General features: G+C 35.8%; 1 protein-coding gene across 6 annotated transcripts; it reads left to right on the top strand.

The window, feature by feature from the left end:
* Positions 1-681: 681 nt before the first annotated feature.
* On the top strand, positions 682-13,167 carry LOC139984882 (uncharacterized). Of its 6 annotated transcripts, none has more exons than XM_071999003.1 (6): positions 682-3,265; positions 5,105-5,140; positions 5,699-5,779; positions 7,570-7,650; positions 9,108-9,203; positions 9,711-13,167. In XM_071999003.1, exons 1-6 carry the CDS (start codon positions 3,169-3,171, stop codon positions 9,770-9,772), a joined length of 453 nt encoding a protein of 150 aa, XP_071855104.1. In that variant the 5' UTR covers positions 682-3,168; the 3' UTR covers positions 9,773-13,167. The 6 variants fall into 6 exon arrangements, with proteins under 6 accessions (XP_071855104.1, XP_071855106.1, XP_071855105.1 ...); XM_071999005.1 differs by having other exon boundaries at positions 683-3,265; positions 5,702-5,779; XM_071999004.1 differs by having other exon boundaries at positions 684-1,372; positions 5,702-5,779; positions 7,573-7,650.
* The last annotated feature ends 10,629 nt before the right edge of the window (positions 13,168-23,796 follow it).

The following is a 23,796-nucleotide window of genomic DNA, read 5'->3' as shown; positions in this document are numbered from 1 at the left end:
CTTCACACAGCCGTAGTGTATCCACTTCCAAGAGGTATTGATGGTTTTATCAAACAACATTTACGTTATCAAGCATTGATAGTATGTTGTTTTGGTAGGAAAGTTTTAACAATTGTGATAGCACCATTGTTATACATGAACGGTGATTGATGCATGGACGCCTTGGGTTTCACAATGTTATATATATATATATATATATATATATATATATATATATATATATATATATATATATATATATATATATATATATATATATATACATTCTACATATACATACATATTCATTCATTACGTTCTAACGTATTACGTAACTTGGGTTATTTGGGGTATATATATATATATATATATATATATATATATATGTAAATATATATATATATATATATAGATATATATATATATAGATATATAGATATATATATATATATGTAAATATATATATATATATATATAGATATATATATATATATAGATATATATATATATATATATATATATATATATATATACATTCTACATATACATACATATTCATTCATTACGTTCTAACGTATTACGTAACTTGGGTTATTTGGGGTATATATATATATATATATATATATATATATATATATATATATATATATATAGATATATATATATATAGATATATATATATAGATATAGATATATATATATATATTTATATAAAGTGCACATTAGGTGCCCATTGCATATTAAAAAATGCTACCATAGAGGGACAGTAACGTTAGGGGAACATATTCGTGTTCCCCTAATGTTTAAGGGTATGTTCATTCTGTTATGAGGGCTTCGGTGTACAGGTAATTAGTACCCATTGATCGTGGATGCTGCCCTCTACACCCCTTTATTTTGATTGGACGATTATACATCTGAATGGATATTTATAGCTTGGCAATTTTTGTAGTAGTATATGTGACCTGTGCAAAATTTAGCTATTAGGGACCCATCAAGATTTATCTCGTTTATTTTATCGTCCTATCGGTATATGTTTTACTATCGATGCTCTTTTAATGCTGGTAAAACTGACCAATGGAACTGTGACCTTGAAAGTCACAATTTCGATCCCTATCCCTTTCGGTGATACATATACTGATATCCATGTTCATATTGACGCATTTTCATTTGGTATACACACCTTGTGACGTCATCACCGCGCAATGTCGCTAAGTGTAATGTAGAGTTCATATGGACGTATGTACAGTGTGGTAAACGTGTTGTCCGTATGGCCGCAAGTGTTCACACTGTATGCAAGCAAGAACGGTAAACCTAACTTATGTTCGCGAATCGGCGCGGTATCCATGTTGCACTATCAAAATGAGAGCCGTCGAGATTGACTTTGGAAGCCTAGGTAATACCGTAATACTTTCTTGCAATTGCTAGATATTAATTCCTTTACCAAATGCTCTATTGACTAGCCTAGGATTAGTAATAGTATAAAGTAGGCCTCAGTTCCCTGTGCAGCTGGCTGATTACCAATCACAATTTGTGCAAATTATAGCTCAGCTCTCACTTGTCTCACTCAGTGTAAGCCTAACATTAACAAGATCTAGCCTAAGTTACAGGAATGTTAGTTTTGCCCTAGATAGGCTAAACTTCATTTTAATTACATGACCTTTGTCCCAAAAACTCTACAAAAACATAAATAGTGATGAATGATGCTTACATAGCACCGTTTTTTGATACAAATGATACAGTAAATATACCCTAGGCCTAGGCCTAAGTTAAGCCTTAGCCAACAGTAGCCTATTGCTGAAGACAGGCAAGGCTGGACAATGCTTAGCCTACATTATTAAAATGCCTTATTGTCTAGAGCTATTGTGATTTTTTTGCCCACAATTAACTTAAAATACAAAGCCAATTTTCAATTCTGCCCAAAAATTTAATTTATAACAGCTAGCCTTAACCAGGGTAGGAATTAATATTTGGCTTTGGGGGACTAGTTTGGATATAGAAAAGTTGAAACGCCCCCTTAATGTATTTAAGAGGGTTTTTTTAAGGTTTAGGGGGGCTCTTTTCCAAAGTTCAATATATGCTGTTTACGGAAGTGGTTGTAAGCATTCAACAGGATAAAGTCAGCACAATTGCCCTATTACTAGTGTTGCAATTTACTGTATAGCAAGTTCATTAAAAGTTTGATAGCAAAAATTTGCGAGCATTTAGCAAATAATGTCAATCCACCGAATATATGACGAAAACCAATATCCCATCAACTGAAATAGAAAACACAGGTTTACTTCCGCTGGTGACTTTTCCTAAGGCATGTATGTTTTTGTGTGTGGATAAAATCACATATCTTCCAAACAACTGCCAATTTCCAGCAAATTTAAAGTTGTAAACAAAGCTATGCAGTTTTTGTTTTGTTTTTGCAAACTGATGGTTAGGCTACATTTCCCATTGACTTAGTGTGGTTGTTAGGCTAATATTTGGTTAAAGATTGCAAGTTTTAATGGATATTTTTAATTTTTATTTTCAACACAACTTGAGCGAGTAAACAGATGGATAGGTAAGATTACCATGTTGACCTACTTCACCTGTGAAGTTAGGGTACCATGTGGTCTGAGATTTGTGGGGATTTTAGGTTATTGGCACTGAAATTGCTTAGTGGAGGCCGTAACCGCAGTAACTATGCGGAGATTGTGCGTGACCCTCCGGCACTGCTTCAAATTTTATGCGGGATTGTGAGAACTGTTTGCGCGATTCGCGATGCTACTGCAATGCCTAGCTAAAACAAAAGCATGTCACAATTAATTTTACACAGACACCTGATATAACGAGGGCGATTTTCATAAGGGCGAATCGCCCTTCGCCCTGCTTATTTCCGACCCTGGCCTTGACAGTTCACTTCCATGCTGTGCACGTAGAGGTGGGCAAATGTACGCACAAAGTTAGGAGGGGCACATTATTAGAATAATCCAGTAGCATAGTGGGCTTGTTATTGAGGGTTTTAAGGATTAGATCAATGATCCTAATGAAAGATAATCCACAACAACCATCTGCAAGCATTTTTCATGTTAGACCAAATAGTATTTCATCCAAATATATTGTTCACTGCATACATAATGTGTAGAATTGGGAGAACTTTGACCTCAAGATGTCTCTTTTCCATCACAAAATTGCCCATGTGCTAGGCCTATACAGATATTCATGATTGACAAATTTGGCATCAGTTTGTCCAGTTTTAAATTGCATTTTTTTCTTTTAATAGATTATACAAACAGTCAAGGCTTATTCATCTTTCATTGTAAATCAAACAAATTCTTTTTAATGGTATGTATAGTCAAGTGGGGTAAAAAAAAACAATTTACCTAAAGTTTGCTCTAAAAATTGATGAGTAAGAGGTATTGTTTTGGTTCCAATGTTCAAGTGTGTGGAGTGGGATTCTCTTAAAGAGAAATTAACAAAAATAACTTTTTTGTAAATGGAAAGTGTCGTTTTTTGCGAAAAATGTTGTTTTTTTTTACCCCCAAAATTTGCTTAATTCGGGGTAAAAAAAACAATGCCGGGGTAAAAAAAAACAATGCTAGAAAACAGCTATTTTCTTCATGAATGTATCTTAAAATCATGTTTGCATATAATTACATCTAAGTATGAGCTACTACCTTTACATGAAAAAGGAAACAAATTGTGAAATTGTCTTAATTCGTAATAATGGATCGCTCGTGTCATATGTCATGCTCAGCCATATTCATACTGTACAGTGTGTATATGATGCTACACAAATGTGGTGTAATATAGTAGAAACATTAGAGTTGAGCCAATTTCAGTTACTTCTGCCCAATTATTTAACATTTTTGACACATGACAGACATGAAAACTATTTGCCTAACCTCTTAAATCAACATTATGGAAAAATTTATACATTCGGGCAAAATAGGGAGTACATTGGAGCCGGAAAGTACTTGTTTTTTTTTACCCCATTCGCATCATTTTTTTGGGGTAAAAAAAAACAAGGCCCCCCCATGAAGCGTGAATGAAGTTGGAGTAATTCTACCATGGGGGAGTGTAATATCACTAACTGCTATGCTGTAACTGCTGGAATAATCTCCACATCATATAAGCTGGGTATGCAGGAGAAAGTTTCGAATATGTGGTACAAACTTCAAATTTTGCTATTTTAGCATTCGCTTGATTCGATGAAGCGGTGATTGGCAGCGGAGTGACATAGAGTTCCAGAAATTATATAATAATAAACTAGACATATAGGACTATCACCAAAAATAAATAAGAACTTTGGCTAAATATTCCCCTTCTATAAAAAGGGGTTGTTTTTTTTTACCCCAACTACCCCCTTGTTTTTTTTTACCCCAACTGACTATACCTGTAAAGGTTCAAGGTTAAGGAGTACATATTTCTGCTTTCTTTAACAGGGTTAGCTAAGCTGGCCTACTGTTCCTGGGGTGGTACTCTGATAAATATGGAGGCACCTCAATCAAGGTTCCAAGTCAATGATGGGCCTAAGCCTGTTACTATAAACCAAGGATAGTTAGGACACAAGTGCTTATTAACATGCGGGAGGTCGACGGTTGACCAAAAATTAGGAGTCAGAGCTGTTTCACTGATGAGGTGTTTGTGGTGCAATTTTCAGCAACATTTTGCTTATTTGACCTGTGGCCTCCTGACCTTTGACCCTTTAGCTAACTTATGACAACATAAAAGTTTTCTGTCTTATGTAGGCTACTTCACATATATGCTATATTGTGAAGTCAAAATTGACCCCCACACATACACAGACATTAAACATTTTTTTATTCCCCCACCCCAGTTGGTACTTGCTAGCCAATGGCATAAGGTTATCATAAGGTACCCCATTAAGTGCGCACTAGCCCCCAGCTTACAGTTCTATACCACAAGGGATGGAAATTAGGCTACTTGTCTGTTTACAGACCATTGGTTTGTTCAAAAACAGGTGACCCAATGGAATAAAACATCTCCCTGTCTCTAAATGTATACAAGGATGAGATAATAAAGTTACAACACAAAAAGTGACAAATATTTTAGCTCCTTGTGAGAGTTTGGTATTAAGGTGGTGATAACTTTATTAAACAGATCATGGAACATACTTCTTTCTAAAATTTTACAGGGCAGGTTGCGAATGAAGACCGAGAAGAGGCAATGGGTAAGATCAAAAATTATACTTGTAAGAGAAAGGAAACCATTTCATTGTGTTTTGGATAAAAGCTGTGTCAATTGAATGATGGAAACAAATGGACCCAGTAATGGCGCAATTGAAAAACTTCATGTAAGAAATTTTAGAGGCTCAGCCGTAAGTGTTTGTTTTGTGGATATACTATTTGGTGTCCTTAATAGCTAGGTATGTAAGGAAGTGCAATCACACAACTTTTCATGTGGATTTTGCGATTATTCCTCCAAGTTTTCCTCTGGGCACATCCATGCAATGGTAGACAACCTTCACTGAAACGTATTCCTCATGGAAAACAACCCCAGCCAAGTTGTAACCACCTAAAATATTTTAAGTGTTTGGATGCACCATTGACCACCATAGAGTGGAGGACTGGTAGTCCTGGCGGAGGGGTGAGGGGTGATGGTTCGAATATCCTATCTAAGCCTTAGTTTCTTTGTATACTTCAAATTTCATAGAAGTTTCACCCAGACAGTCAGTACTATATGGTGACTCATGTATTAATGCTTTTAGTTAATTTCTTGCTGTGTCCAGCAGAACAGGAGGCTGATGTTCAACAGAGAAAAAAAAGAGCAAGAGGAGAATCCCCATCCATGACCAACAAGTCACCTGTATGTAAGTATGACAGTTTATTATACTGGATATGTAGGGGCACCAAGAATTATGGGAAGAGGGATAAATGACAAGAATGATGTCGAAAAATATAAAATGTTATTGGATTAATCTTCAGCAAATTGAGAATAAAGTGAGACTTAAATGAGGGAAGTCAATCAGCTCCTTTACATTTTGCAGACTAGATCATTGCCTAATAAATAAAGTGATGTTATTGAAGTTTGTTATCAAGTCAGTTTAAACATAACATAACTGATTTTGTCGGAAAAAAATAGATATTAGAGGGACACAGAAAAAAGTTATTAATCTTAACTGAGACAATTACCTGCACTGACCTATAATATACTGAAGTAGAACATGGTAGAACTAGATGTATTAATGTAATAACTGGTAAGGCTTATATTCCTCTAGCTATGCTGTAGATTTTGAACGCTACATAAGTAATGTTCCATGTGAGAAACAGTTATCAGCTTGACATTGTATTAAAACTTTTGTATTTTGTATCTGCTTTAGCTATTCATTACTCTCAAGACTCAAACATCTGCATTATATCCTTTATGAAATACATTTCCTACCTCGAAACAAAGAACTACAGAACTGTAGTAAACTTACCAGACCCTATAATAAAATACCTATGCTACATCATTGACCTACTCGATATCAAAAGAGGTATTAGTTAACAGTAACAACTGGCTGTTTGACTTTTGTCATGCAGTCTTAACAAAACTATAAATCAGCAATCAAATTGAAGAATATAGAGTGTAACTTAATAACTAATAAATATACCCCAAATATTTATTTCTTGTACAGAAGGACTCTCATATGCATGTGGCATACAAGTCAGAACTATGTTTTCCCTAATTCCAGTTCCTTTTCTTCTCAGGCAAATGTAATTGCATTCCAAATGAATTATACTGGCAGTCTTAATCTCCCTGACACATGCAATGGTTAACAACCTTTACACAGTAACAGAAGGAAGATAACCCTGCAGACTTTGTGACCCCATAATGCTTGTGTTTTGTAAATTTGGTTGGATGGATCATTCAGTTGATATGAATTATCATTATGAGAGCAATTGGGCAACTAAATTTAATAAGCTACAGTAATGTACTGTAATTTTACATGTAATTGCTAGTTGAGTCAAGGGATGGATATATTTTGGTGCCATCTGATGTTCTAGGTATTTCCTGGTGTCTGTTATCATTTGGTTGAATATGATAAAGTAGTTGCATGTTTTAGGAGAGATGAAAAATCTGTGACATTTGCTTCAAGATGACTATGCAGCTACTGGAATTATCAATTAGTCTTGAAGCATAGAAATTTTAAAGGCATTAAACACTCGCCCCAAACCGCGTGCGGCCATCTGAAAAAGTTAACTTTCTGTTGCTTGTAAGTGACCTTTTGTTCGTGTGACTACAAAATGCAGACAGTACAGTAATGAAATGCGATCCCTTGTTATCTTTAGCTGGACCTGAGATGTCCATCGCTGTATTGGTTTTTACACTGTGCTGTGGGTATTGACCGCAGCATGAACTGACTGTACACTAGTGTCTAAATACCGATGGTAGCAAGCTGTGTGTGTGTATTTTCTGGGATCGATGGTGATGTCTAACACTTATGTTACACCTCATTCGAAACTAGGTCAGATTACCGGCATTAGACTTTCTTTTTGAGCGAGTCTTGACACCCTTAAACTAACAACATGCTGTCATTATCTTATTTGTATTGATTTGTGTATCCTCATCAAACTCAATTGTTTTAACGGTCTTCATTTAATTTCTTGCTGTGTCCAGCAGTGCGGAGGGCTGATTTACAACAGAGAAGAAAAAGAGCAAGAGGAGAATCCCGATCCATGACCAACAAGTCACCTGTATGTAAGTATGACAGTGTGCGAAGATCTTTATGACGGAATGTCAAAAAGTGTGTTTACAAAATGTTACAAAATCTTTAAGAGTAACAAGTTTATGAAAATAAAGGGACTAGGATAATGGGAGGCTCAATTTTTCACACTTTCACTAGGGAGAGGTTTTTGTTTGCATTATGTTAACATGATTGCCTTGTAACTATCAAATTTGATTCAAGTTTTTTCATCGGCTGTTATGTCGTATTCTTCACTGAGCATGTCAATTTGGCCTGCATTCAGGCAAAAGGAATATACCAATCACTGCAGTATTGGAATGGTGAAAAAATGCTGATCAAATAAGAATTAATATTTACTTTCTTCACAATACAACTTGATCGCCCTTGTGCGTGGGATCAGATCCTCCTTGCATACTCACAAGGATCGGCAGGAAGCAGCTAGGGTAAACTGATTTCAGTAGAAAGGACACACTTGGTTATATATGCTCCATTAGTTTACTTTTGGGCAAGAATTAATCAGTTGCAGTTAAAGGTGGCAATTGCTCTTATTGTGCTATGGAAATCTGTTTAAAACAATAATATTGTTTATGCTTTAGTTTTTATTTTGGGTAAATGCAATAATCAAATCATGTGGAAATCTGGCAAATGAGTCAAAGCAAGGAAGGACAGCTATTTTGAAAGAAACACCATTAGATGAGCTCCTTTGGCATGCAAACAGCTGGAGTTTATTTGAAAAAAAAAGTAAAATCAAGAAAAGTGTACAATTCTTTGTGGGAATCAACTCAACCAAGGAAATGTTTGCAGAAGTGCTCCCATAATAAAGAAGATGTTTTTATGCTTTGTCTACACAGATGACTTTAGGCCTTGCTTGTATAAATATTACTTGAGCATCATGATGCACCTTAGTAAGAAAGCAGACTAAATTTAGTTGGCTCTTTTTTCTGGATTTGAAATGACAGAGTAAAGTTTTATTTAAGGACTGGAGACACTCTTCCAGTACCTTGTTTTTAGCAATTGCGTATGTGATGAAAGGAAGGTTGTTATTACTGGTGCACCTTTATATAATGAAGAAAAGGTTTAATCCTATTAACAAGTTATACAACTTCACATACCCTGACCAGAATAAGGTACATGTGGAGGATTCCCAAGTTTCCCAATTGCCTCTACAGCTAGCTGCTGCAGCAATCATTTCCAACACCAGACAAATTGGGTATTAGATGTTTATTGTACACATATGTTCAGACATTATGACTGCAATAGTTTCAAATCTGCTGAATATTAATGAGCATTCGCAAGACAACACTTCCTCTGGTTGCTTTACCTAGTGTTGTATGTCAGGCGTCAGGTACCTTCCATGGTGTATAACTGTATCATCAAACATGATTTCATATATAGTTCTTTCTAATTTTTGAAGTCATGTTCAAGCTCAATTAACATGGATTTCACTTTTTATTTTCCTCATTTGTTTCAGGTAGGAAATACATTAAATGGAGTGAAAGTGCTTCAAAGTGTGTGGTGGAAAATTTTGAATGTTACACCAAAGGACTTGCAGAAAAGAAGCTCCCAAGTAAGTATGCATGCCTAAGTTAAGGCCTGATTAAATTATATAATACATGTTTGCTTTATCTCATGAATATTAATGAGATCAAAACACTTAATGTTAATATCTTTAAATTGGGAAATCAGGCAACTGTAAGGTGTAATTTCTTCAAACATATTCCAATTGCAAAAGTACAGCTACCAAATGTTGGAGGTTCTTCAAACTTTGTTATGTTGACATTGGCAGATATTTGGAAACCTGCTGATATGTGCTGTACAACTGATATCAAGCATGAGGGACAAGTCTTAGCATTATTTGCAAACACAAATTTTGCTCTTGTTTCCATAGAGCTTTTTGAAAAAATCCCTATGAAACTAATCAGTGAACATCAGCAAGGAACTGTGTTTTCATTCTGGTTGTGTTCCTATCAAAAAGTACCACTGGAGTTACCTTTCATGATCCTGACCCTCATAAAATTTTATAAGCAAAAAAAATAATTTCTAATTCGTAGAGTTATTTTTTTTTCCCAACTAGGTCGCAATGAGATTGAAGATTTTCTGGAGGAAGGAGCAATAGACCATATGTTTGATTGGTAGACCGTCAGAACAACAATTTTCAACGAGCCGATCAACATAGATTTAGGGAAAGGGCGAGATCAGTAGAGATGAAGATGTTATAGATTAAGTGTGTTCTAATTTTACTGTGTTGACTGTAATGGATATAATAAACACTGACAATGGACGTAGCTAAGGCCTGATGATTAGGGAGGGGGGGGGCTACTCACATGAACAATTTTTCAATTGTTCACTTTATTCCAACTGAGTATTTGGAATGAAGTGAACAATTTAACATTTTGCAGAAAGATGTTGAGTTGACCAGATACAATAAGTTGTCAATTAAACATTTTGCAGAACATTTTTCAATTGCTCTGATGGATTGAAGTGAGCAATTGAACATTTTGCAGCAAATGTCCAATTGACAAGATATGATAAGTTGTCAATGAAACAATTTGCAGAAAAATGTCCAATTGACGAGATATGATAAGAAAATTTTTCAATTGCTCAGTTAAAGCAACTGAGCAATCCAACATTTTCCTGATTTTTGATAAGATTTTATCTTGTTATCTAAACAGTTTACTAAAAATGCCAACTTATGGGGCAAAGGTTTTCTTATGTTGATGGCACTTTTAAGCTTCTGTAGATTATCATTTGAGTGTTTTATTGTATTTCATAGAGACTATATATCCTGAACTTACTTGAAGGGTCAACCCACCCAATAGCAAAATTAGTACATATATAAACCGAATTGAAGCTGGCGAACCTTGTACAGTTGTTCTATTAGGCATTTGTATTTAGAGCATTCAGAATCATACAAAGTTTTGTACGGTGGAGTATAAGGATCGCGAGATACAATTTCTCAAAGTGGCAAGGAAAATGTGGTAAATATGACTGATTAAAGGTCAATTTTAACCGAAATATTTAGGTCATTCACAATCACAAGAATATATGAATAGGCCTAGGTAAATTGGAGTGCGACAGTCAGAAATTCTGATTGTCGCACTCAAATTTTCCAATGTCAGTTTTACCAAGATTGGGGGGGGGGGTTGAGACACTCCCACACCCCCTCTCTAGCAAGGTCCCTGCCACTGCAGTGTAGGCACATATGTTTAGCTGTTCTAGTGTTATAAAAAAAGTAGAGAGAAGGAAGAGAAACCTGCTAATGAAGAGCTTCTGTGTTCCAACTTGATCTCATTTTCTCTATTTTCTCATAACTTGGGTAGCTAGGCTACTGAAAGTGTTCTAATTTAAACTTTAAGTGTTTACAATTGATGGGTATGTTATTTGCATTATTGAAACACAACGTAATGGTAAAAGAAAAGATACTTAGAAAGTTGTAAACAAGAATAACAAACTGAAGGAGCTTCAAAGATTAAAGGGATAAAGTCCTTGATTATTTGTTTTTTTTTAAGTCAAATCATGTACTATATAAGATTATTGATTGTTATATAGCATAATAAAGGTAATCTGATCCATTGAAGGAATATTCTTTGATGGTAAGGCACTTTCCATAGAGATCAAGCATACCTCTACATGTATGTTTTTAACTTTTTATGAGTGATATGAATATTAACCTGTTCAAGTTTATATTGAGTGGTATCAATGTTCAGCTGTTCAAGTGTGTTAAAACAAAGACAGAAGTGAGAAGAGGCTGCAAATTAAGAGTTTGTTCCAGTTTTATGTTTACCAAATCTTGTTTAGAATTGTGTTTTCTTTCTGTTTACCTGTGTAGTACATAAGGACACACGGTAGACAACAAACTTCAAGCAGAGGTTTCAAAATGAAAACAAAGGATTCAATTTTTTGTAACTGAATACATATTTTTTTAAATGAGTGGTTAAACATCTTATATGTGCCATTTTAAATTAAAGTAATGTACAAGAGGTTACATCACTTAATAAACTCTCAGAGTTATGTACAGTGAGCATTACCAATGTGTTGCTGATACTTAATATCATGAACTCGTGTTTCAATTTGCAACAGTCTTTACCTGCATTAGCGGGAAGGGAACGAGTTATAGCAACACCTGTGACAGTGATTTGCCAAATTAGCATTGTTTGGTGTTTTCTGCCTAAATGAGCACTTTGAATGCGCAATGATAGAAGTTAATACTAAAAACAATATTTGCCTGTTTAAAAAGGGTTCTCAGTTGACAGCCAAGTTATGAGAATTAGGTTATGGTTGGCTGTATGTTTGATAACATAGACAAACTTAAAATACTAGGTTGAACACCAATTACATTTTCATTACTTTTTTTTTATGCAAATGTACTTCTTTGCTCAAATAGTTTGATGCATAAATTGCTAGTTTGCATACAGGGAAAATGTAAATAAACAGTACCTTGTTTCGCAAAGGGAACCTCTTAGAAGTGAATGCAAAGGTCAACATGTTTAAAAGCTGTATGCAATGGTGCATTTTCACTGCAGCTTAATCAGTATTGACAGCCCAGTATCTGTTGCCTCATGTTTATGACATGGCTAATTTTCCTTTTTTTCATCAAGATAGGTCAAGTTTTCCTTCTATAGATCTGTTCATGTGATTATTAAATGTTAGTTCACTGTTTAAAATATTTGAGAGATGTTGAGGTAGTTGTACCTTTCTTTTGCTGTATATTAAAATCATTTCTGGTCACCTGTCTATTCTATTCTTTTTTTATCTCATCCTGATAAAGCATGCTAATACTTACTAAAGATCACTCTCTGATCTGCTTAAAGTCAATCATTGGTATAAACCAACACACATGCACACAAGGATACATTGCTTGTGAGAACCTGTACACAAAGCTCTCAACAAGATGCAAGCAAGCAGGTGTAGTTCCAGCAAGTAACTCAAGAATTATACCACAATTGACAATCGATTACGTAATCACAGAAACTTTTTTTTTCAGTTCAGCAGATTTTCAAGCTTATTGTATTGTGTTTTGTTTTTCAAAAATACTATGTAAGTTTATTGGTCATTGAAACTTCTCACGGAGCACTCACAAAGAATTCACATAAGATATGAATACTTTGCTATACTATGACTCTTGTCAACACTACTGCTAAAATCTAGTTTACTATGTATGTTTTATTCAAGATTTCAAGGCCTTATGTTTCCTTCATTTAATAACCAGCAATGTTAACAGAAAGGGATCCACACTTCTCTTGTGGTGTACTTTTGTATTATGTTCTCATTCCAAATGTTCACAAGTTGACTAGTATAGTGTACTCCTGTAAACAACACAAAATGTGCATTTAACTTGTATTTTCAAGAGTGTGTATGAGTAATTGATGACCTTTGGAATGGTTCATACTATGGAGATAGTGTCAATTGCATAGTATACTCTGCACCCAATGATCAGTTGTAATCTACATTAATTTCAAAGCTGCTGATTTTCATTTATTTTTGTTGTTCACGTGCCATAAGGTTTTTATTAAAATTAAATTAAAAATATCTTTGTGCTTGAATGTTTCCTTTCTTAGTATGCTTTCTGGCTTGGATTGTGAAGTACTGTGATCATATGTATTGTGTTTCTGGTAACATTGAAAAATGCTTAGGGAACATAGGCTGTGATGGGGGAGGGAAAGGATGTATGATTGATGAATTGCTGACCAATGTCATTGAATATGCTAGACATGGATCTTCCATCTAGCCAAATGGATTAAAGCCATATCCGTCAAGATAGTCACAAGTCTGCCCCCCACCCCCACTCACACAACCCCAACATTTTACTCCCTATGCACGCAAGTGGTTCAACAATAGAGCCAAGAGTTTACTGAATAAAATCCGTGGCAAAAAAACCTTCACACCCATAAATACAGCCGCCCACACCCCACCCCCCCCCACCAACAAAAGAATGCCTCTCAGTATAATGCAACTCGTACCCTAATTTAATGTCATGTGGTGACCACAGTATGCCTGAAGTATACTGGCTTTGTAAAAGACCAAGCTAATTAGGTTTTCCTCGGTGGAAAAATCTGAGCAAGCTATGTTTGAGGTTAAAGCTACACAGATAAGAGAGGTAGAAGTGTGCCATGAACACTACAAACAGACTGCTAAGACTAGAACTTCGTAAAAGACGAAAAGGAAAGCACCGTACTTATCAAAATAGCTACTCCGAGGGAATCTGACCAACTTTTGCTAATTAAACATTGACAGCATTTTCTGATCAAGAAGAGTGTTTGACCGATAATAGGTTAGATAATCGGCATCGGGCCGATTATCAGACAATCGGTAACCGGCATCGGCAAAATCCATTGCGCTACCGATTATTTGGAACCGATTAAGGATTGTATTTTTACGCGCTTTTGATTCACCACAACTACAACGGGAGAAGTTCGATTCAGCGCTATTCATAGCCGGGGAAGGTGCGCTAATCTACCGTGAAGGGGTATCGCAAGTCCCTCACGCGAGTTTGTACTAATGCTGTTCGATATACTATCCAGTTTTAGCAGTTAACATCATACAGTATACTCGCGATAAGCTTAGAGGGACGACGTTATTATTATTTTTTCACTTCGCTTCTTGCATCTAACGAAACCTCCTGTTATCAGGTTTAAAGATTGATATGAAAGATTATTTGTTTCGAGTAAATGTAAAACCAAATCAATATAATTTTAAACCACTTTGGCCGTTTCACCGTAGGTGAAAACTGGAAAGTGAGAGTGACATTACTTTGTTCATTGTGAGTTCTAGGCACATTAGGCTAGTCTGGCTAGAGAACTGTTGAGCTAAATAACTGTTTAGTTTGAAAATACGCCCAATTTTCTACAAATGCCATAATATTATGCAATCAAGGCGCCAAATACTCCTAAAATTCCCTAGAAATGTTTGGCGACAGTCCTCGGTAGTTCTACTGCATTACCATTTGTGATTACTAATCACTGATTAGGCAAATATTCTTACGCATATTTTTGCGAAAAACCCGAAGCAACTTTTTTCCCCTGACCTAATGTACTATACGTGCTAAAATATCACCTTTGCAGTAATTAAACTCACCGACTAAAGCATGTCTGATTTCCAGCGACAACGTCAATGGGACTTTAGTGTGGTTTTCCCACGTGTAGTAATGTCAATGGAGAAGCGCCATTGACTTACTGTGTATGATCGTTTAAACAACGTTCCATCGGAAGGTTTCCCTTGCATATGGCAAAACTTGAAGCAAACGTTCGGGATTGTGTTATCTTTTTCAATAAAATATTAAAATAAAACTGCTTATCCACTAAAGGTAATAGGCATCGGCCCGATTGTCACAGAAACTAATCGGTACTAGGTAATTAAAGCTGATTATCATTTAATAGGTCGAACTCTAATCAAGAAATCTTTACCATAATTTGTGTTTTTGTCACACCGTAACATTGGAAAATAGTGTTGTTATAATCTAATAAAATGTGTATACTGACAATTGAAAGTTCTACACTAGCTGGTTATATTTTGAGCAAATTTATTGCTTAAAATTGCCGATAATGCAGTCAACTTTTTTATATAAGATTCTTTCCTATGACATGCAATGAATGAATGACACACACACTTAAACCGTATACCGGAGAGTTGTATAAATGCACACATTATGTGAACATATGTACTGTACCCTTAACTGTGAATAGGGGGACATATGCAAGTGTCCCTCTATCGTACTAAAAATTGTTTGAAGTACGTAAAGAAGACACAGTTACTATCGCTTTTCTGATATATCTGTCAATGAGTTGCATAATAGATGCGATCCAAGTTCCATGTACTGCTATCAATCCCTCCAGTCTGCGGTGAATTTATCCTTAACGACGCATTTGCATTAAGACTTATATGTGGCTTTAAATGGAAAGTCCATCCAAGGTGGGTTTTTTGACCGTGTCCTGGTACTGTACACTTTAGGGTTATATATATATATGTAAATATATATATATATATATATATATAGATAGATAGATATATATATATAGATATATATATATATAGATATATATATATATATATATATATATATATATATATATACCCCAAATAACCCAAATTACGTAATACGTTAGAACGTAATAACATCATTACATGTAAAGAATATAATCATGAAGTTTATTCAATCTAAAATATGGAATTTTGGATTTTTACCTTTGAGACATCTCATCTGTCATAGCTGTAGTGGCTTTCGTTTCACAATCTCAGACCATTTCTTACCAGCATGTAACGTATAAAAAAGTACGATTGTTAAAATTCAGCATCAGCTTGTCGCGATTGATACTGATACGTTACACTGAAAGATCAGTATGTCAGGAATATATAGCTGACAATTATAATTCGTCCAAAAAACTTGTCAAAGTCCAAACTTTAGTTACACTTTTACTTCCAATCCCTCCTTATTATTTCATTTTATTTTATTTTATTTTAATTGTATAAATATTAGGTTCCATTGGGTGTCCATTATATTGTTATCATCTCTTATACAACGAAAGCATATGTTATGCACACATGTTAATTATATATAATATGCAAAATTCTTCCTTTGCTGGTTGTCATGGGCTATTTTCTGTGTATTATAAGATTTACACTTTATCCTCCTTTGCCTGTAAAAACCCTGCATTCAGTTATTTATTTCTTCTCTTCAGTTTGTTATAAGCTCTCACAAATAAACTTACTCCATTATGAGCTTAATATATTTGCTGTCACTTATCAAGTAACTTCCATTATGACATTTCGCCCAGAGATATAAAAGCCATTTGCAAGTCGTTAATGGAAGCTTTTGGTTGTCTATTATTAGTCTATTTCCCATTATTACCTAAGAACTATTCTGAACGCCTCTGTTAGGGACTTCTGAAAGGTATTTGCCAAAAGGGTTATATTTGTTTTTTGCATCTTTTTAATCATCGATATGTGCATAATGTCGCATTGGCGGGGCATTCAGGCAGGTACACACAATAACCATTAAAATAAGACGATCAGAGCATAAGTTAGAAACCGATGAAATTATTTCTGTAAAAAATATTTAAAAAAAGAAGAAACAGTGTCGACTGTGAAATAATTTTTCATTTATATTCATGGAAGTAATTACGTTTGCTTCTCTTTGTGATATGAAGAATACCTTAGTATAAAAGCGATCTGCAGTAAATGATGAAAGAGGTGATGGCGACACGAATTCATAAGGGAAACGTAATTTGAGTAAAATCCAATATGAAGTTAATATGAAAGAGTAGTCTTAACAATACCATCATATTTATCATATTTCGTAGATATGCTTATGATGAACAACTCACCCGACCTGCTAGAAAAGTTCTTGTACTTTTGAACAAGTTTATATAGCAAACCAACATGAAGTTCATGAACTAGTATATATAGTAAACTATTATGAAGTAAATGAATTAGTTCATATAGCAAACCAACATGAAATACATGAACAAGTATAGTTTTTGCAAACCAATTTAAAATACACGAATTAGTATTTATAGCAAACCAACACGAACTACATGAACTAGTAAATATTTAGCAACCAACATCAAATACATGGACTAATATATATAGCAAACCAACATCAAATACATAAACTAATATATATAGCAACCAACATCAAATACATGAACTAATATATATCGCAAACCAACATAAACTAAATGACCTAGTATATATGGCAAACCAATATCAAATACATGAACTTTGAAATATAGTAAAACAACTACATGAACTAGTATATATGGGAAACCAACATGAACTACATGAACTAGTGTAAATAGCAAAAGAACATATAATACATGAACTACATATATATGGCTAACCAAAATGAAATACATGAACTAGTATGGCAAACCAACATGAAATACATGAACTAATATATGGCAAACCAACATAAAATATATAGCAAATCAAAATGAAATACACGAACTAGTATATGTAGCAAAGCAACATGAAATACATGAACTAGTATATAAAGCAAACCAACATGAAATACATGAACTAGTATATATATATATATCAAAACAACATGAAATACATGAACTAGTATATATATATATATCAGAACAACATGAAATACGTGAACTAGTATATATGGCAACCCAACATAAAATACGTGAACTAGTACATGGCAAATCAACACGAAATACGTGAACTAGTATATATAGCAAACCAACATGAACTACATGAACTAGTAAATATGGCAAACCTAGTACAGGTAGTACATATAGCAAACCAACATGAACTAGATCGCAGAAGTGTACTTTTTGGATAACCTCTCACCTTTCTCCAAACGATCTGCATGATAGAGCAATGTTGTGTATATAAGAGGCACAAATTCCCTTCTCCATATACAGCGTACAGCAAGGTTACCAGTTTTACTGTAACACAAACGTCAAAGTTAGAGAATATACCGGCCAATTTACTGAGTGAATGCAGGCTATAAACACTTTTGTTCAATTTCTGCCCCTGTAAACGTAGTCTACAAGTTGGTAGTTTGCATTCCTTTCAATACGGTTATTCTATGTTGGCAGCCTACAAAGATAGCTTTTCAAAAGTGTGGGGGACTCAAATGGCTTAACTATACCGCTATGCCTATATATTTTAGTTATAAACATGTTAATGAGATATTCCAATGTCCACTCTTTTGAAACGTTGTGTTATATCTCTCTACGTTGTTCTCCAATTCTCCCCGCTCATGGTTCCCTACCCCCTTCCCCCACCCCCATCTCTGTCTCTGTCCCTCTGTCTGTCTCTCTCCACCTCTTGCTCTCTGTTCCCCCTCTCTTTTCTTCATTTTTTTTTGGATGGCAGGGTGTGGGAGGGGGAGACCGCGCCATCACTACCCCTGGCTACGCACCTTGAAAAAGTCACTGTACTCTTAGCTGATAACACCGTGTGCTCTGTTCTCATATAGTTAACAGTACATAAATGTATCGTTCACAATTTGTCTACAAAAGCCTATGGTTTTCTTTGTAATTAGATGATTCGTTTTTACAGTCAAATTTGTTATTTGCCGAATCAAATTTAGAATTTGGATAAAACTTATAGAATCAAAAATGCTATAGCGATTCGATTTTGACAATTGGGTTCAGTTTTCGTCCTTTCAATTGTTTTACCCTGAGATGCAATTAGCTGGTTTTAATTTGAGAATTCCTGTCAATTATGAATTAATGTCAACCGCGAACTGGTTTAAATGAACCTTGAAATGCTTATGTTATTTTCGTGCAATGTATTTTGTTTTGCCCACCAATGTCATGTAAGGGTGGGGGAAATTGGGGTGGGGGATATTTGAATGGGTGATCCCGCCACTTGTCCCACCCCCCCCCTCTGGTTACGCCACTAAAAATACATTAATGTATTTACATACATGTATTGCTATGTTCGCTCCCATCGTCTTCACTGAAACCTTTATGACGTGTGGTGAGTTTGTTGACGGAACCACTGCAGCATCATACAGTTCATATGTGAGAATGGTTGACATAGCTAATGCCCCCCCACCCCCACCCTTCCCAAAATCAACAAGTTATAGCAATAGTACTTTTTTCAAGAGCTAGCTTCTTGGTTCTTAACGAAATATCATTTCACTCAAGTCACATCTTGTCTTTCTAAATATATTGCCGGGAACACATGCAGTTGATTTTTTTTTTTATAAGATGATTCATATTAAACTTTACTAATTGACAATTATGTTTTTTTTTAATATGGTTTTCTTCTTCTTCTTCTCCGTTCAAGCTATTCGAAAGAAAACAGTAATACTGAAACCAAACATCCTTGTCGCTGAGGATATAGAAGAAAGAGAAAAGGTTTATTTATTTATTAGAGTTATTAGATTTTCAAAAACAATGGATTAACATTAAGGCATTAAGCCTGCGACATCGTCAAATTAGCCTTAACGGAGCACTCCATATGTTTTATAGATTAATATCTTAAAAACCTGAACAGCTCTAGAAATATTACTGGAACTAATTCCTTTCTCTTTTTTCTTGGAGTACAATGACATTGATCTCTGGCTAATGTCATCAATTGGAGGGGTGGGTCCGGAGATTTTTTTGGGGGGAGGGGAAGGGTGGGTGGGGTGGGCACCGTTTCGGTAAAGAAAAAGTAAACGTTAAGATATCTGTCCAGCTAGGAGGGAAACTGTTAAACGTGATCATGAATGCCATGCAACGTACACACAGTTCACCATCACATTGTCGAGAAGTGACAAGTTGGTGTATCCTTCTGTCGATATGCATCCCTTATGGCGGATATCGAATATAAACGTGTGTATAAACCGAGTAAAACTCTACCAGTGTTATTAGCTGTGAACAGTGGCGGAGCGTCGATACAGTCAGGGGGCGGATGCACCCCTGACGGACTCAAATGGACTGCTGGCGCCCTTTCCAGCCTTTTTAACACTTTTTACTTATTCACGATTATTGACTTTTTTATTGCACTCTCATCTACCTATTGACATTTGTCACATTTTGTTGGTGTAATTTGGCGATGACATCTATTTATTTTTCGTTTATCTGCAAATTAGCCAGGCCCGGAAAGGATCATTTCCGGCGATCTAGCGAGTATCTTTACCTAACAAAATTATGTATGCTACGCGCTAACCTGTGGTGGCGCTCAGCTTAGATAGTGTCGAAAGCGCCCCTACAGACCATTCTCGCCCCTCCTGATATACCCCAATACCCCTAGCTTTGCCACTGGCTGGGAACCTTCTTTCTATAACAAGTCAGTGCTCTTCCCATCCGTTTTAGGACGAACCACTGTCCACGTGCCTTCCCAGCCGGTTGAAGACGAACCACTGTCCACATGATCATCACGACTATATTATATTACCCCGATTCGTCTATTTATACTACTCCTTAGAAAAGTAACCGCCATTTTACTAGAATAGCGGTACGAATTGCTGATGTCACTTGATGCCAGTGTTAGTATATACCTGGATATTATTTTTTAATGTTAGTGTGTGTACTTGAGTCGTTTCGGCTTCCTCGGTGATGAATAGATCGCCGAAGCTCAATAGAATGTGGAGTACTTCCTATAGCTTGTAGTTTATCTAACAGTAGATTTTTAACCTATAATTGTAACCGTGAGGGGAATATTTGAGGGGAAATAGATCAAGACTACTTGAAGGAGGGTTTTTTTCACATAAAATGCGTTTGTAGTTAACTGAAGTGATGTGAATACTTAATGATCAGAAGTAGGATATGTGAGGGTGGGTATCTAAGTCAAGCGAAAGCATCATACATTTTATAGGCTACAGGTTTATGAATTTGCAAGGTTTTGTGCGATATACCTATATAGTTAGTGAGGATGACGATATACGAGGTTGACTTTGGTGTCAACTTTTCATTTCACAAACTTTCTTCACGCAATGGTAAAACGTTTGAGAGGAAATGTACCTCAACATGACACTGACATGGTAGGCAATTAATCGGTCAATAAATGACGATAATTTATGCCGCCGGAATAAAAATCATTTTGTGTGATGTGATAATTTAAAGACATGGGTAGCTGAAATAAAAAAAAGAAGAAGGATTTTCATAATAAAGATGATCTTTCTTTTTTTTAAGATCATAGTAAGTCCTCGGCTAGCTAGAAGGAAAAATGGTTTCTTCGATAATGTGTGACACTTTCAACATGGCAAATGTTATGTGTCTTTTTGATAAACAGGTCTACATAGTTTTCCTTATACTGTCATACATTTGGCGTGTAGGTTGCAATCATCAAGGTCAACACATGACAGAAAGAAAAAAAGAGAGAAAGGAAGAATAAAAAATAAGAAAGAAAGAGGTTACAGGTCATATGAGATCGCAACACACTGATACTGTAAACGGAAGCCTTTCGATATTCATGTAGGCTAATTCGATCTACTTAAATGATAAATATATATATATATATATATATATATATATATATATATATATATATATATATATATATATATATATATATATATATATATATATATATATATATATATGTATATATATATATATATATATATATATATTTATTTATATATGTATATATATATATATATATATATATATATATATATATATATATATATATATATATATATATATATATATATATATATATATATAGAATATTGCCGTGCTCCGATTGTTAAATGTTTAATTTATGAATATATGCAAAGGAGACGCCAGAAGCATATAGAGAACTACAGATACTAGTCCGGTAGCAAACAACTCCAAGCTGTTTGGGAGAAGCAAATGTTTGATTTGAATGTTAAGGAACATGTCAGTCCTTGCAGGTTGGAGGTATAACCGTCAACAATAATACAGTTTGTTGCATAAGTGTTCAGTCAAGTGTATCAGTATGGGTCTTCACCACTGACTGACACCTTTAACATAGAAAACCCCTTTATCATATCTATTTGACAAATGCAACGGCTTATACAGTGAACGCTATAAGATATGTACGACCGTTTCCACTTTTGGTATCAGTTTGAAAAGTCACTGTTGCCATAGATACGGGGGCATAGGTCTGGTGTAACTCTGTATAAGCATTACTACTTCATTATTGGTTCAACCTCACTGACGCGCGACCCAGTGGCGTAGCCAGGATTTTTATAGTGGGGGCGCTGGGGGGCTTGACCATTTCCTGGGAGGGCGTCTTGTTACTATCTAAGCGGAGCGCCACCATGAGTTGGCGCGCAGCGTATCGAGAATTTTTAGCTAAAAAGGCCTCCTAGATCGTCGGAATTGACACTTCCCAAGCCTTGTAAGCAGGGGCGTCAATCCGATTTGCAACATGGGGGGGGGGGGGGGACGTAAGCGATTCGAGTATTCCGGCCGCAAGTACTATCTAAGCGGAGCGTACCAAGAAAATTTCAGATTTCAATATCTGCCAGATCGCTGGAGATGGCACTTGCCAGGCTGGATAGCAGCCATCTAGTTGCGTGATTTCGGGAGAAAATTACAAATTCGTCACTCAGGAAATCTGCAATAAAGTTCATGCGGCCTTAATTTTTGTAGATTATTTCTGTTATTAGTGATTCCAATTGACATCAACATTAGAACCCAGGGCAAGTTGACAAATGATGCGGCGAACTGGAAACCCCAGCCCCATTTTGCCCTATGTTTCAGGATAGAATACCCCTCATTTGTTCAAACCCATGGCAACTAACAATCTGTGAATACATTTACTTCGAAATGGGCACATTATATTGCACCAAGTCGGTCAAGGAATGACCCCAGGGCCTCAGATATAGGCCTATAGGAACGATGCCCCAAAATGTCCCCGGACATACTAGAGGCGAAAGAAGCTATCCTCCGCGACTGCATGCGAGTTTCTCGACTTGCCGTCCTGGGAGTCATACCACAAAATTGTGAGTTTGACACCGGCATTGACATTTTTCGACAAATCTGCAAATTGCGCGTAGAAAATAAGGAAAGATTGACTGGGCTTTCAGCCAAGTAACATACTGAATGACCGAAATATATGTCAAACTGACATGATCAAAGATTGCGTCTGAAACATTATTAGGGTGAAATACTGATTCTCAGCGATAGTATTGTCTCCTTTCTTGAAAATTTGTTTTTTTAGCGGTTTTAAGAGCATCAGGGTACGTCCCAGAAGTGAAAACCCGGCCTATGCGCTATGTCACTATGCAACTATAGCCTACTGCCGGTCTGCGGTCGAAGGGTCGTTCATGAGTGGTCATCATGGTTATTCGAAACCATTCAGACCAATGATATATTTTTCGCACATGTAATTTTTTTCGACACCCAAAATCCCAGTGGGGGGGGGGGCGACTGGGGGAGCGACAAGCTTTCATGGGGGCTGTCGCCCCCACCCAAGCCCCCCCCCCCTTGGCTACGCCACTGCCGCGAACTGTTTCAATGTGCTGGTCTCAACCCCAAGACCGAATCGCAAGATACTTCGGTGGGTTGTTGACTGCTTTTCAAGAATATGATTTTCAACATGTTTCTTCAAATCAGTCTTAATAACGATTTTTCTAAACTATTACATCATTATGTGAACTCAGCCCACATTATGGACAGGAGGAAGAGTTGAGCATGGTATCTAACGTCACAATAATGTCGCTCGCATATAGAGTAACATAATCCGGTGTTATTGTAAACATAGCACACAATCATTGCGTGCGACTAAGTCCATGATAA

Source organism: Apostichopus japonicus, chromosome 17 (genome assembly GCF_037975245.1).
Source record: "Apostichopus japonicus isolate 1M-3 chromosome 17, ASM3797524v1, whole genome shotgun sequence".
NCBI lineage: Eukaryota > Metazoa > Echinodermata > Holothuroidea > Aspidochirotida > Stichopodidae > Apostichopus > Apostichopus japonicus.
This window is presented reverse-complemented; position numbering and strand designations above follow the sequence as displayed.

What these genes read in the sequence shown, in the direction of transcription:
- LOC139984882 (XM_071998999.1), top strand. Translation starts at nt 1,270, where the DNA reads ATGCAAGCAAGAACGGTAAACCTAACTTATGTTCGCGAATCGGCGCGG. An exon ending in AGACCGAGAAGAGGCAATGG is followed by an intron (nt 5,141 to 5,698) that starts GTAAGATCAAAA and finishes TGCTGTGTCCAG; the next exon opens with CAGAACAGGAGGCTGATGTT. An exon ending in GACCAACAAGTCACCTGTAT is followed by an intron (nt 7,651 to 9,107) that starts GTAAGTATGACA and finishes CATTTGTTTCAG; the next exon opens with GTAGGAAATACATTAAATGG.